The sequence below is a fragment of the Conger conger genome, chromosome 2, assembly GCF_963514075.1.
Source record: "Conger conger chromosome 2, fConCon1.1, whole genome shotgun sequence".
In the NCBI taxonomy this organism is placed as follows: domain Eukaryota; kingdom Metazoa; phylum Chordata; class Actinopteri; order Anguilliformes; family Congridae; genus Conger; species Conger conger.
The window spans coordinates 72,497,841-72,513,360 of NC_083761.1; the positions used below are offsets into that span (position 1 = coordinate 72,497,841).

Genomic DNA, 15,520 nt, shown 5'->3' on the forward strand with positions numbered 1-15,520 from the left:
CTTCATTTGTGTTTTGCACTTTAAGCAGGCCACTGCCTTAAACCTGCTAGTCCCATAGTGGATTTGCCGTACAGCTCAGATTCCCATTGTGGAGACTTCAGTCAAAGGACAGGCTGAGTTCCAAGCAAAGTTCTGTAAGGAGTTCAGAGGTTCTTACAAGAAACTGATGCCGTTTTTTCCATAATTGGGGCCAGATTACTTTTTGAATGAAATTGACTTAAATTATACCACAAGAAAATGTATTGACATGCATTCGGCTTTACATTTGATCATAATCCTGACTGAATGAACTGTGCTTAAAGTGTAAAGCCGTATTTTACTAGTTATGGATTTGATGCTTTTAACCTGTGGAAAAACCTACAGTAAATCCACAAATTGTGTCCGGGATTCTATTTGAAGCTGGGCCTCGGATAATAGCCGGGGGCGTGGCCGATTCGGACAAATAAAGGCCGGCCCCCAAATACAAGCCGGGATAATATTGCCTACCAGTAGGGCTATCAGTCCATGAGCTCTAGAAGACATTGTTTCGATTTAACTCAATGAAATAAAATAGCTCTTCTTAATATTTTATATTGTTGGTTGGTTTAATACTGTTGCCAATGAAAAGTCGTTGTCCTACACCATGGTCTCCAACACGTTGCTCTCAAGCTACCAGTCGCTTGCCGCCCCCTTCTAAGTAGCTTGCCAAAGGCTGAAGCAGTATACATTTAAACACAATTGTTGCCGCGAGGCATTCCAGCCTACTAATTAAAAAAAAAGTAAATCAGGCAAAATTAAAAATTAACTCAATTTAGGCTACTTGGCTACTCAATAAGGTTTCCATATATTTACAGCACAGCGCACGTTCAATGAATGAATAAACAGACGGGAGGAAATCCCGACACTCTTTCAACTACATAAAACTTAACAGTGAACCATCAAATACCCCTTTGCTCAAGGGCCCAACAGCTGTGCAGATCTTATTGTGGCCACACCGGGATTAGAACCACCAACCATGCGTGTCCCAGTCATTTACCTTAACCACAACACTACAGGACGCCCTGCTACAGTCCAGACATCTGGTCAGAGGCAGAGAACCTCCAGGCAGTGAAACGCACCTCTCATTTCACACAGTGATTATAAATCAGTGCACTTCAATGCATATCTTTTTGGATTGATTAAGTTACTAGTAAATTAGTTTTTTTACGAAAAGGAAATAGCTTGTCATACATGCTTGTACCATGGTTCTCTGTAATTGTATCTGTGTAGAGAGGATGCGAATTTACTACCCAGTCTCCTTGCAAGCTCCAGGTCTACTGTCATTTGATCATTGTCAAAAGTGTAGACATTTGTCTGAAATCAGTGTCAATTGATTCAATTGTAATTCAAAACAGATTTTTGACACAAAGGAAGGTGAGAATAAATTGCTCACTCTACAAATCAAACACAGCAATACATTTTAGGTAAATAACTGGTGGATCGAAAAAATAAAGCAATTAAGCTTGAGATTTGTCATCAGGACAGTATCTGCACCTGTGCGTGCGAGCGTGTGTGTGTGTGCCGAAAAGTATGAGAAAATGTGTGATACAACAAAATGATCATGACACCACTACTAAACCAGCTGAACCAGTATAACCTGATTTGGTCATGGAGGCTTAACTGTCACTACTGAAATAGGCAAAAACATAGTAGACATGCAACCATGAATAATAACCCAAGGTCTGTACAGAACACATTGAATAGATTTTCATTAACAGATAACAGCACACATTTTACATGTTACCTTCAAGGGACACGTGTTGATATAATTTTAGAAGAATTTCCTCCTCTGCCACTCCTTGCATTGTTTGATGTTTATTCATGATAATAAACCTAGTTATCAGCAACCAATTCAAAAGCTCCATAAACAAACAAAACTACACATAACTCTGGTAAAACATGGCCACTGTCCAAAATGGCTTCATTAGCACACAAAGCAATATTGTTAAAATGGGCACTTCGAATTGAAAACATCAGACACAAAATGCAATGTAATTATGTTTAATAAAAAAATGCGAAGTTTGTACTGTCGTGTCTAGGAAACGACAGAGTCCAAATCTCCAATTTGTCGAAAAACATCTTCACGAGGGAAAAGACACCACGGCAGCAAGCTCTTCAGGAAAATCAGACTTTATTTAGCACAAGTGCATAAAGCCGGACCAGTTTTGCAAAAACATGGACCTGGACTGTCATTTTTACACCCATTTTATACACAGTTAAAACATCATTGTGGCCAATCACCCACACTGTTCTTATCTTGACTCCTCCTAAAACATCAGCTGACTTGGCAGCGCTACCTTCTCGGTTCTGAAACCATTGTGGCGAATCACCCTATTGATTTCCAAAACAAAAAAGGATTTTATTACATACATCTTGCTTTGTAGGCTGTTTCTTCTAACAAACTGGAATCATTAACGTGGGAAACATGTAAAACACGGTGCTATTCACTATATAGTGTTTTCCAGAACTTTCTACGACCTATAGATCATTTTTGGTACTTTTTGCAGCATAATAATCATTTTTGGTACTTTTCACTTCATGTTAATTATTTTACTCAACTTTAGATTACACATGGGTCACTTATGCACTTCTAACACAAACTTATCAGCAGTAAATCATTGAAAATATACAGACATACTAAACATTTGATTAATATTCTCTTCTAATATTCTTTTCTAATATACAGACATATTAAACATTTGATTAATATTCTCCTCTAAGTGAGTAAATGTATGTTGCATTCTTTGCATTCTTTGCTCTTATTTCAACAGTTTTCACTGTGGTTTCTTGCGTTTTCATAAACTCAGTTGTAATTAATGTTGTAGGTTCATTTGATTTGATAACAAGCAGCGTACATGGGATATATTGATTATAAGCGCCCCCCCCTGCCAGCTGGCTGCTTTATTAAACTCCGGTTACATATGGGTCACTGTGTAATTCTAGCACAATTTAGCAGTTGACCAAACATAATAGGAGGGTTAATGTATGTATTCTAGTTAAATGTTAACAACAAGTAAGGCTATAGTAAAATCATTGCGCTGCTACCTCAACGTTAACAGATTACAAAATCAATTAACTCTTGGAAATTAAAAGCACTACAATGTAACATTTGTGACCAAGTGCAAGAATTCAAAAATAATTCAAGAAAAACACATTTCCCTTGCCCCCTTCAAAATGCAGGTGAGCAGTGAGTATACCTCTTGTGCAGGCAGGCTGTAGGTGTTCAGTTGAATAAAGAAATGTTAACCAACCCTGTTCCTGGAGATCTACCATCCTGTACCTTTTTACACTAACCTTAGCAAAGCACACCTCATTCAACAGCTAGAGATTTTGTTGAGCTGCCACTTAGTAGTCATGCAGGTCAAATTATGGTTGAAATGCAAACCTGCAGGATGGTATATCTTCGGGAAAAGGTTTGATTTCTACCTTGCCTTGCTACTCCTGCTGATTGTAATGCCATGAGCAACTGGCCCTTGGAAAGTAAAACCCAGGTAGAACTCAACATCCTCATTCTCATAAGGGATTGAATCTGAATTCAAAGCATGTATCATGAATGGTTTCTTTTCAGCGCCCTCAATGTAGACTTTTCCATCTTTTGTCCAACCTTGAACACGTTTCAGCAGAAGTTCAACCTCTCGCATTTTCCACACATCTCCACTTAGCCACTTCTGTTTCTTCTCAGACATTGAGAGAAGTTTGTTGAACATTTCCAGGCTGCTCTTGTGAACAATCTTACTCAGTCCTTTTTCTTTGCCAAGAAAGAAATGAGTGAAAAGCCTCTTTCCTTTTTGAGGTAAATCTTTCATTTTTCTGCTGTAACCTTGTTTGAGACCACCAACAGCTGCCGTGATGATTTCATATTTGTCATCTCTGTCATGGTTGTTATCATCATCTTCAGGCCAGAATAGCAGAGTTTGTAAAAAAAGAAAATTAGGCGAACATTTACCTCTCTCTTTTTGGAACCTCCGGCTAAGTTCCTGAAGGGCTTGAAGTGTTCCGGGTTTGGAGGAAGTTGCAGAAAGACAACTTAAGGCAATCTGTGACGATATGTATGTCACAATTTCAGTTTGATCTAAGTTATGCTTATTGCAAGGATAAGCAGCAATGATCTGTTCTAACTGTGCACGTTTCTTTTCAGACAAAAGTGAAAAGACTGCAGTCATGTTACCACCACCAAGGCTGCAAATGTTCATCCAGCACAGCAGACCTTGGTTAAGTCTAGGCAATGGTACCTCTCCAAAAAGTTCACCATACCAGGATGATTTTTTCGCTAGCCACTTTACTGGATTGTTTATCTTAATTTCAGTGCTGAGTAGTTCATGGCCTGAAGTGGTGGCAGTCTGGAAATATGCTAGGTCTTCAGATATCAGTTCAAGGGCTTGCCACATGTTTTTCTGAATGCTTTTCAGTTCGCTGTGAAAATGTATCCAGGGATGTTTCACAGCTTCTGGAATGTGATCTGAGAGCAGGTACTGCATACACTCTTCCTTTCTATTGCGAAACACACGCAAAATGAGCTGCAAAATATCACATGCAAGGTCAACTTCTGCAAAGTAGCCTGTGATCACATTTTCTTTATCTGTGTTGGCTGCTGTCTGGCATGCTCTGAAGCACTGCATTCCTTTTAGTGCTGTTCCAATTGCACCCACAGTGCCTTCAGCAGTAATCTCGCCTTCAAGCACTTTGCATTTCGCTTTGAACCATCTCTTGTACACCTGGCCTTTTGTGTCTAAGAAAAAGGAATTGTTTGGTTTTTTTCGTTCTGCAATCTCTGCCCAGTGTTCAGCTTTTTCAAACATTTCTTCTGTGTAATGCAGTCGAGCAAGTTGCTGAGCAAAGAAGGCATCGTCACCAAAACGCTCATAGGCTTCCTGCAGAACTTCAACTGCCCTCTCTGTGGTTTCTGCCTTCAGAATATGTTCGATGAGAGGTGAAAAGGAACTGTCCTTTTCATCACCTCTACTGATCTTGCTGCGCCTCATGCAAAGATCCCGCAGAAATTTGTGGTAATCCTCTTTTCCAAAACTGTTCTGAAAAAGCACGTCTTCATGGAGGAGGTCTATGGCTACAGTGCTCTGCTGCACATCGCTCCATAAAAGCTGTTGGAGAAGTTCTTTGGCGACTAATGGATGAATGATGCGTATACATTTGATGTTTGTCTTCTCATTTCTCAAGTGTATGAAAAGAAGTTTGGCTTGTTCACTTAACGATGACTCAAACAAATGCCTTGAGAATGTGTCATCGCGTTTACGCAGCGTTTCCGGTGTTTTGTTCAGGTGCATGCTCAGTAGCAAGAGAACCTCACAATGAGACTGAGTGAGGTAAGAGTTTTGAACATGTGTGTTGAGTAAAGCCACGTACAGAATGAGGCGAGTGGAAACAGAAGAGTGATCAATGCCTTCCAGCAAATCAGTCACAAATTTGGTAACATACTCCCTATCAAACTCTTTACTCATCAACACAAATGTCAAGAGGTGCTCCGGTGGATGCTGTTCTTTAAGTTCAGTCATTTTCAGGGCAAATTGTTTTTTCTCACCCTCGGATAATTTGTGAGTCACCGCAAAGTTCTGTAAAGGTGAGTCCTTGCACATTTTTTCTGGGTCATGTGACTGTCTGCAGCTCAGAACAACAAAACACAGTATTCCTTGATTGATTTTCTTGGCTTTCATTGCAACTTCCAATTCATTTCTGAGGCTGTCTAGATAGTCATTTTCACAGTCCTCCACCAGGAGGAGTACAGGAAGGCATTTCTGCGGGTCTTTTTCCTCATATTCACGCAGTTTTACAGCATGATCTGCGACACGGGTCACTGGGAATGATGCTTTTACAACTCCGCATCTTAGATCTTTTCTGTTGTTCCATAGTACATGTCGTGCAACAGTGCTCCCACCACTTCCTGGGTGGTGGTACATATTGATGCTGTTGACATGCATTTGGTCCTTACTCCATCTGGGAGTGTCATTCAGACATTTGGAAATCTCCTTATAGGTGTCCCTTTGGATAAACTTCCCAACCATTTTGTTTTCTGCAAGCCAGAAATTCACCCAACTTACTTTACCTCCCCTGTAAAACTGCATTTCAACTTTTTCTTTTTCATCCTCAAAGACACCAGTGGAATCATCACATTGGTCTACACACAGGATCTCCAAGGAAGACATCCTTTCTTCTTCAGTGGTTTCAAGCAGACACATTGCATTACTGTGGGTGGGTAAATGCCTGGAATTCACAGTGTGAGGCTGAACATGTTGTACTGTGGCATTCACATGGCTCATTTTCATCCCTACAACACTCTTGTTGTTTATCGTCTCGGGACTGCAAGATATCTGGGCATAGCCTGTCCATGTGGTGTGATTTTCTTCAGATTCCGAAATACAAATGATGTCTTCATGGCCTTGCATCTCAGAGTAGAACTCATAGAAAGTGTGAACCATTGGTAGCTCCACTGGTGAAGTGAGAAGAAAAATCACTGAAAAGGTGCCTGGGGGAAGAACTTGTTTACAGATCACCGACACTGCCTCCTTCAGAAGAGTCTTTGCAGTCTTGATCCAGGTCATTTCATCACAGGGAGTTTCATTTCCACGGTAGCCATTTCGTCCATTGCAAAAAATCCAGCTGACCTGTTCAAACAAGTTCAAATGGCTCGCAAATTCACTGATGTTCATCTCACTTGAAATTTTGTAACTATGCAGGAAATGCAAGTTTGGGGCATGGTGATCATGGTATTTCTTGCATAATCCAGACAGGTTAGAATCAGGGTCAAAGTCAAAGACACAGAATATCTTCATGTTCACTATGAAGTCAATGGAACTCAAATGCTCACTTTCAAATTTGTTAGTGACAAGAATGTACCACTGGTCTTTGTCTATGACTTTTTTTCCACCAGTCACCAACTTCTCCAATTTTCTTCCAAGGTTTTGCACGATATTCGGTGTGTTGATCAGACAAGACTGTTCAGCCTTTTCTCTCCTTGCATCTCTGTCTTTAATATGTTGGTAGAACATATCGTGATCACTAACTGGTTCTGTTTTAGCGCCTATTCTCTCATAGGAGATTTTCTTTTCAAACTCAACTTTGTTTGATGCTTTTTGGAAATTTGGTAGACGGACAGGGTAAACTCGGTTTTTCACAATGCTTATTTCTGGCACAATGTCAACTTCTATGACATAATGTTCCTCTGTGCAGTTCCCAACCTTTATAAACTCTGGTTCATGTATGCACCTTCGCACATGTTCACTATTCTGCTTTGAGAAACTTCTTTCAATGTGATCAAATGCATCAATGTACATGTCTTTCTCTTTCACAGGAACACCTATTACCTCACCATGTACAAAGCTAGTGTCACATTTACTGTCCATCACTCCAAAATGTATGGTACCATTGGACCGCATATTCATGCATGCAGAGCCAAATTTAAAAACCTCTCTTGCAAACATTGCTTGCAGGCTTTGACGGCATAACGTAGCTGCTATGGCTAACGATTTGTATTCATGACAAGGTGTGATAAGGTCAGAAACACCAGATTCAGGCAGAAGTACACTGTGCTGTAAGTATGTACATTCAGAACCCTTTTTGCCTACAGGCCGTGGTTTACAGTCCATCTTTGTAGATAACACACTCACTGACTGTTCCTGGTGTGACTTATTCTCTGGATCTGGAGGGACTTGTGTTGGTCCAGCATCTGTGTCATGACTGCCTATCGATTGCTGCTCCTTCTCATCTCCACCTTTTCTCTTTTTCAGGGCTTTTTGAGGTTCTTGCACTCGTGAAGACTCGATCAGCGCATTCCTTTTTTGGATTATCAAGTGAGCCTGCCCTGATTTCATTCCAATTTCTTTTTTCAGATAGTTTTTTGTTAGTCCCAGGAGAACTTGCCCACTAACTTCCTCCTCATTCATTTTCTTAATGTAGTTCTCTTTCACTCCTATGGACTTCAACCAAGAGCTGACGTCACAATCCTTCCATTTTTCAACTGGTTGACAGTTATGTCCTTCCACTAAATTAAAACAAAAAAAGTATTTTTTCAACATTGTAACAAGTAGCTTGTTTGTAAAGCATTTATTATTTCTGAAATTGAATTAAAGTGCAATAAGAACTGCATAAAAAGTATTTTTCATTTAATGAGTTTTCACACTTACTCATTATGAGGAGAGTATTGCTGTTTTCATTTGTAGGCAGACAGAACAGTTTCACTTACTCAGCTCCATCAATCTGTAGAGAAAACAGAACCAGGCAAGCCTGGTTTAGCCGGACCCTGATGTAGCAAACGGGAGTATGTGTGGCAGAAACTATAGGGGTTGACCCATGCCCATCACCGCAAAAGTGGAACTGGACCCTCCACTTTTTTATTAATAATATAAATTTATAACATTATATCAGCCATATATTATATAACTGCTCTCCCATGAAACCAGAAGCAATGTTAAATATAACTCTCATTTATAGGCTACATTTACTTCCTTCATTTTCCATTTCAGAATGCTGAAAAATGTGTTTAGTGGCTTTAAGAGCATTGCATTGTGGTTTTTGTTGTGATATGGTAGCAGCTTTGAGATTGCCATGTGTCATGACCACCCGGCACAAGTGGACACACATAATGGGGAGACCACACCGTTTGTAACGTTTAATCCATCCATTATCTGAACCCGCTTATCCTGAATAGGGTCACAGGGGGGCTGGAGCCTATCCCAGCATACATTGGGCGAAAGGCAGGAATACACCCTGGACAGGTCGCCAGTCCATCGCAGGGCACACACACCATTCACTCACACACTCATACACTCATACACTCATACACTCATACACTCATACCGATGGGCAATTTAGACTCTCCAATCAGCCTAACGTGCATGTCTTTGGACTGTGGGAGGAGGAAACCGGAGTACCCGGAGGAAACCCACGCAAACACGGAGAGAACATGCAAACTCCGCACAGAGAGGCCCCGGCCGACGGGGATTCGAACCCAGGACCTCCTTGCTGTGAGGCGGCAGTGCTACCCACTGCGCCATCCGTGCCGCCTGTGGAATCAAATACTTAATAATATTTAAAAGGGTAGAAATCACAGCATAATTGTAGGATATACGCATATTGCCTATGCCAGAACCACCTAAACTGAGATTTTACTCACCTTGTGCTGGAAAGCGTCGGTCTGGATTAGCCTATATGTTGATTTTTCTTACGCTATATGGATATAGTATAGGCGAGTTTACGCGCCATAAGTAGCAGGATTTAGCCGATGTTATGAACCTATAAACAGAAGTAACCATGTTCACTGAAAATCTAATTCACCAGGACAAACAAGACACTTTATCTCAAGCATGTAGAGTTACGTATTTACATCATTGCCTAATAATAAAAAATGATTAAAAATCAATGAAGAATAACAGTAGCTATTCGAGAATATCATAATAATCACAGTTGTATGTTTCATTATACATATAAATCTCTCTTATACAATAACAGAAATCATCTGAAGCACAAAAAAAGAACACGAACCCTAGGAGATTTCTTCAAGTGTCGCGACTGCATTCAAGACAACTTCGTATGCAGCAGTCTAAAATCATAAATTTATAGAAACTCAGCCCTCCGATTCTGATTCGCCAAAAAGTCAAGCTGAGTTGCTTTATTACTCCATAAGTTTCGATTTCCTGAGAGATACGTCCTGAAGTCACTGAGCTGCGGTAGGTTGTGTTTTCTTTAATGTGGATTTGGAGGTGGGATTCAAGCACAATTATTCTTTAGGCAAAGATAGATCGAATGTTCAAGGTTGTTTATTTGTCACATACACAGAGATCCAATGTGCTGTTCACTGTGCGATAACAGCTTCCGATGGGTGGAATAAAATACTTTAAAAATATTTAAAAGGGAAGAAATCACAGCATGATTGTATGCATGATATTGCCTATGCCAGAACCACCTAAACTGAGATTTTACTCACCTTGTGCTGGAAAGCGTCGGTCTGGAGTAGCCTATATGTAGATTTTTCTTACGCTATATGTATATGGTATAGGCGAGTTTACGCGCCATAAGTAGCAGGATTTAGGTGATGTTATTAACCTATAAACAGAAGTAACCATGTTCAGTGAAAATCTAATTCACCAGGATAAACAAGACACTTTATCTCAAGCATGTAGAGTTACGAATTTTCATCATTGCCTAATAATAAAAAATGATTCAAAATCAATTAAGAATAACAGTAGCTATTCGAGAATATCATAATAATCACAGTTGTATGTTTCATTATACATATAAATCTCTCTTATACAATAACATAAATAATCTGAAGCATAAAAAAAGAGCACGAACCCGAGGACATTTCTTCAAGTGTCGCGACTGCATTCAAGACAACTTCGTATGCAGCAGTCTAAAATCATAAATCTATAGAAACTCAGCCCTCCGATTCTTGATTTCCAAAAAGTCAAGCTGAATAGCTTCATTTATATACTCCATAAGTTTCGATTTCCTGAGAGATACGCCCTGAAGTCACGGAGCTGCGGTAGGTTTTGTTTTATTTAGTGTGGATTTGGAGGTGGGATTCAAGCATAATTATTCTTTAGGCAAAGATAGATAGAACGTTCAAGGTTCAAGGTTGTTTATTTGTCACATACACAGAGATCCAATGTGCTGTTCGATTCACTGTGCGAGAAACAGTAAATAAAAATAAATAAAATGTCTAGTGCAATACCAGTCTATATACATGCAATCAAATATACATACAAATCTAAATCCGGCCGGTAGCGTAGTGGTTATGGTATATGACTGGTACATGACACGATGTCATAAAACGTCTTTTTACCGTGAGAAGTCCCGACCTGTTTACATTTAGGCAGATGTGCATGCAAGTTAAATTGCTGTCTTCAATTTGGTCGCAGCAAAAAGTCAAGCTGAATAGCTTTATTACTCTATAAGTTTTGATTTCTTGAGAGATACGCCCTAAAGTCACGGAGCTGCGGTAGGTTGTGTTTTCTTCAGTGTGGATTTGGAGGTGGGATTCAAGCAAAATTATTCTTTAGGCAAAGATAGATAGAATGTTGAAGGTTGTTTATTTGTCACATACACAGAGATCCAATGTGCTGTTCGATTTACTGTGCGAGAAACAGTAAATGAAATATATCAATAAATTAAAATAAAATAAAACAAATAAAATGTCTAGTGCAATACCAGTCTATATACATGCAAACAAATATACATAGAAATCTAAATCCGGCCGGTAGCGTAGTGGTTATGGTATATGACTGGTACATGACACGATGTCATAAAACATTTTTTTACCGTGAAAAAATAAAATAAAATAAATAAAATGTAAAGCAAGGAATTGGGCTGTTGGCTGGAACATTTTGTATTAACATATACCTGCAGTCATGGCATGACCGCCCCCTTTATAATTGACAGTGTAAACGAAAACCTAAGTGGTGTGCTAAGAATAAATTGCATCTCACTGAATAAATTTTGCATATGGCAAGGGTAAGGGTCCAAATTCTGAATGCAAAGTGAGTTATCATAGTGGATAGACTATATTGGGCGGCCTGTAGCATAGTGGTTAAGGTAAATGACTTGGACATGCGAGGTCGGTGGTTCTAATCCCGGTGTAGCCACAATAAAATCTGCACAGCCGTTGGGCCTTTGAGCAAGGCCCTCACTCTACAAATCAAACACAGCAATAGATTTCAGGTAAATAAACTGGTGGATAGAAAAGAGAAAGGAATTAAGCGTGAGATTTGTCATCAGGACTGTGTGCGTGTGTGCGTGTGCGTGTGTGTGTGCTGAAAAGTATGAGAAAATGTGTGATACAACAAGATGACCATGACACCACCACTAAACCAGCTGAACCAGTATAATCAGATTTGGTCATGGAGGCTTAACTGTCACTGCTGAAATAGGCAAAAACATAGTAGACATGCAACCATGAATAATAACCCAAGGTTTGTACAGAACACATTTAATTGATTTTCGTTAACAGAGAACAGCACATATTTTACATGTTACCTTCAAGGGAAACGTTCTAATATAATTTTAGAAGAATTTCCTCCTCTGCCACTCCTTGGTGGAACACTACCTCTGCCACTCCTTGCATTGTTTGATGTTTATTCATGATAATAAACCTAGTTATCAGCAACCAATTCAAAAGCTCCATAAACGAACAAAACTACACATAACTCTGGTAGAACATGGCCACTGTCCAAAATGGCTTCATTAGCACACACATTAGCACACTTCTAATAGAAAACATCAGACACAAAATGCAATGTAATTATGTTTAATAAAAAAATGCAAAGTTTGTACACTGGAAAATTTGATACAATTCCTGTTCTTTTAGCTCTTGTACTCCAGCACATTGGATTTGAAATAAATAAATTAAAATGACTTTAAAATCCAGACTGTCACCTTTAATTTGAGGGTATTTACATCCATATTGGGTGATCCTGTTGGAATTACAGTCCCTCATTTTAGAGAACCAAACATTTTGGACAGTTGGCTTGGTCAGCTGTTTCTGATTAGCCAGGTGTATTCAATCACTTCCTTAGTACAGGTGTAAGAGCTTTCAGAATGTCATCCTGATTCTAGGCTTTTGATTGCCAATGGAGTCTATTATTGCCGTTTGTCAACATGAACATGAAGTCAAGGAAGCCATTATGAGAAATTAAAAAAATAGTCAGAGATATACACTCAATGAGCACTTTATTAGGTATTTATGAGACTTATTTTTTAGACTTCTACTGCTGTAGCCTATCCACTTTACATTTAGGCAGATGTGCATGCAAGTTAAATTGCTATCTTCATTTTGGTCGCAGCAAAAAGTCAAGCTGAATAGCTTTATTACTCCATAAGTTTCGATTTCCTGAGAGATACGCCCTAAAATCACGGAGCTGCGGTAGGTTTTGTTTTCTTTAGTGTGGATTTAGAGGTGGGATTCAAGCATAATTATTCTTTAGGCAGAGAAAGATAGAATGTTCAAGGTTCAAGGTTGTTTATTTGTTACATACACAGAGATCCAATGTGCTCGATTCACTGTGCGAGAAACAGCAAATAAAATAAGAAATATATCAATAAATAAAATAAAAATAAAACAAATAAAATGTCTAGTGCAATACCAGTCTATATACATGCAAACAAATATACATACAAATCTAAATCCGGCCGGTAGCATAGTGGTTATGATATATGACTAGTACATGACACGATGTCATAAAATTTATTTTTACCGTGAGAAGTCCTGACCTGTTTACATTTAGGCAGATGTGCATGCAAGTTAAATTGCTATCTTCGTTTTGGTTGCAGAACATTTGACACGCAAGATCCTTGTATAAATTTTACGGTGAAGAGTACCTGACCGCAAGTGTGGTTTAAAAATGTGTTTACTCGGCTAAAGTGACTAAAGTCACCTCTTGAGATCAAACTTTAGATAAAACACTTTGAGGCTCATTAGCTAGCACACAAGCTATCGTCTACGAAATTTGTGGTAATCGTCTATTCCGAAACGGTTCTGAAAAAGCACGTCTTCATGGAGGAGGCCTATGGCTACAGTGCTCAGCTGCACATCACTCCATAAAAACCTCTTCAGTGACTAATGGATGAATGATGCATATAGAACCGGTTTGTCTTCTTGCTCAAGTGTATGAAAAGATGTTTGTTGAGGCTTGTTCACTTCATGATGACTCCAACTGAATCTGCCATCCTATTTACTCTGAGTTACCTGTGTTTTTTTGGCATGCATGATCAGGATCAGTGGTGTCTGGTGAGCTAAACATTTGTGGGGCACAAACCTTTCCTTTAAACGAATCGTTCATCTCAACCCGTTTTCATTCATTTTCACTGATTAACAAGCGTGTCAACGAACACACATCTTCACATTCTGTTACAGAGATTAGGCTAAATGATTAATACAATTTAGAAAATCTGTTTAAATCACGAAGCAGAGGCGGAGAGTACATTTCCCCTGATTCTTCCTTGAGTATCAATACGATTAATTCACAAAATACCAAGTACCATCACATATAGCCAGCTCTCCTTTAGTAGCTCAGACCTTATACATTTATTTATTTCATTATGAAATTGTGCATTTTATCGATATTATTTGCAGATACATGTAGACTTGTTTCTCCTCACACAGACTGGGGGAACAGACTAGAAAAGATCTACAATGTGTAGATCATGAACAATGTGAAGCGCAGGTTTTGTTTTTGGTGGTTAGATAGGGTAGATAAGAGTGGTGTATCTTTTTTGATAAGTGTAGGTTACATTGATTAAGATGTATTTTTAACAGATAACTTGAATTTATGATTTAATCCGCCTAACAGGATACAAAGAAGCTATGTGCTACTTGATAATTGATTAGTCCTACCATCGGCACGCTTGTTAATCCAGTGAAATGCATGAAAACCGGTTGGTTCAAATGGACCCACCTATTCTCAGCTCAGCAGATGCCACCGGGCAGTGGCAAGAGAACCTCACAATGAGATTGAGAGAGATGGGAGTTTTAAACGTGTGTTGAGTAAAGCCACATACAGAATGAGGCGAGTGGAAACAGAAGAATGATCAATGCCTTCCTGCAAACCAGTCACAAATTTTGGTAACATACTGCCTATCAAACTCCTCACTAATCAACAACATATGTCAAGAGGTACCTAGTGGATGCTGTTCATTAAATTCAATAATTTTCTGTGCAAACTGTATTTTTTAATCTGGGGATAATTTGTGAGTCACAGCAGAGTTCCGTAGAGGGGACTCCTCGCACATTTTGTTCAGGGTCATGTGACTGTCTGCAACAAAATGATGTTCTCGGACTAATTTTCTTGGCTTTCATTGCAGCTTCCAATTCATATCTCAGGCTGTCTCATGAGTACTGAAGACATTTCTGTGGGTATTTTATTCTCATTTTAAAGCATGCTCTGCAACAAAGGTCACTGGGAGTGATCCTTTTACAACTCGCAAAGGACCGGCTGCGCTACAGTGCTCCCAGCACTTCCTGGGTGGTGGTATATATTGGAGCTGTTGGAAGGTATTTGGTCCTTACTTCATCTGGGAGGGTCATTCAGAACTTAAAACATCCTAATGAGTGTCCCTTCGAACAAACTCACCAATAAGTTTTTTTTTTTTCTGCAAGCCAAAAATTCATCCAGCTTACTTTAGCTCCCCCGGAAAACTGCTAATCAACTTTTTCATCCTCAAAGACACCAGTGGAATCGTCACACTGATCACACCCACGATCTCTAAGGAAGGCATCCTTTCTTCTTCAGTGGTTTCAAGCAGACACACTGCATTACCGTGGGTGGGTAAATGCCTGGAATTCACAGTGTGAGGCTGAACACGTTGTACTGTGGCATTCACAGGGCTGTTTATCGTCTCGGGCCTAATAGCCTGTCCCATGTGCGGTGGTTTTCTTCCGATTCCAAAAACGCAAATTGTGCCTTAATGGTGGTACAATTTTACAAGCACAACAAATACCCCCATTCCCCAAATTATAATTAGAAGACGTTTGAAAACACATTGAATTAAATAAACAGTA

At 39.4% G+C, this 15,520-nt stretch overlaps 1 protein-coding gene across 1 annotated transcript; it reads right to left on the reverse strand.

The window, feature by feature from the left end:
• Positions 1–2,259: 2,259 nt before the first annotated feature.
• LOC133121305 (sterile alpha motif domain-containing protein 9-like) lies at positions 2,260–8,045 on the reverse strand. Its single transcript, XM_061230509.1, has one exon. The coding sequence runs from the start codon at positions 8,043–8,045 to the stop codon at positions 3,441–3,443; it is 4,605 nt and encodes a 1,534-aa protein (XP_061086493.1). The 3' UTR covers positions 2,260–3,440.
• Between the last annotated feature and the right edge of the window lie 7,475 nt (positions 8,046–15,520).

Excerpts from the sequence above, each read along its gene's own strand:
- LOC133121305 (XM_061230509.1), bottom strand. The coding sequence starts at position 8,045 with ATGTTGAAAAAATACTTTTTTTGTTTTAATTTAGTGGAAGGACATAAC.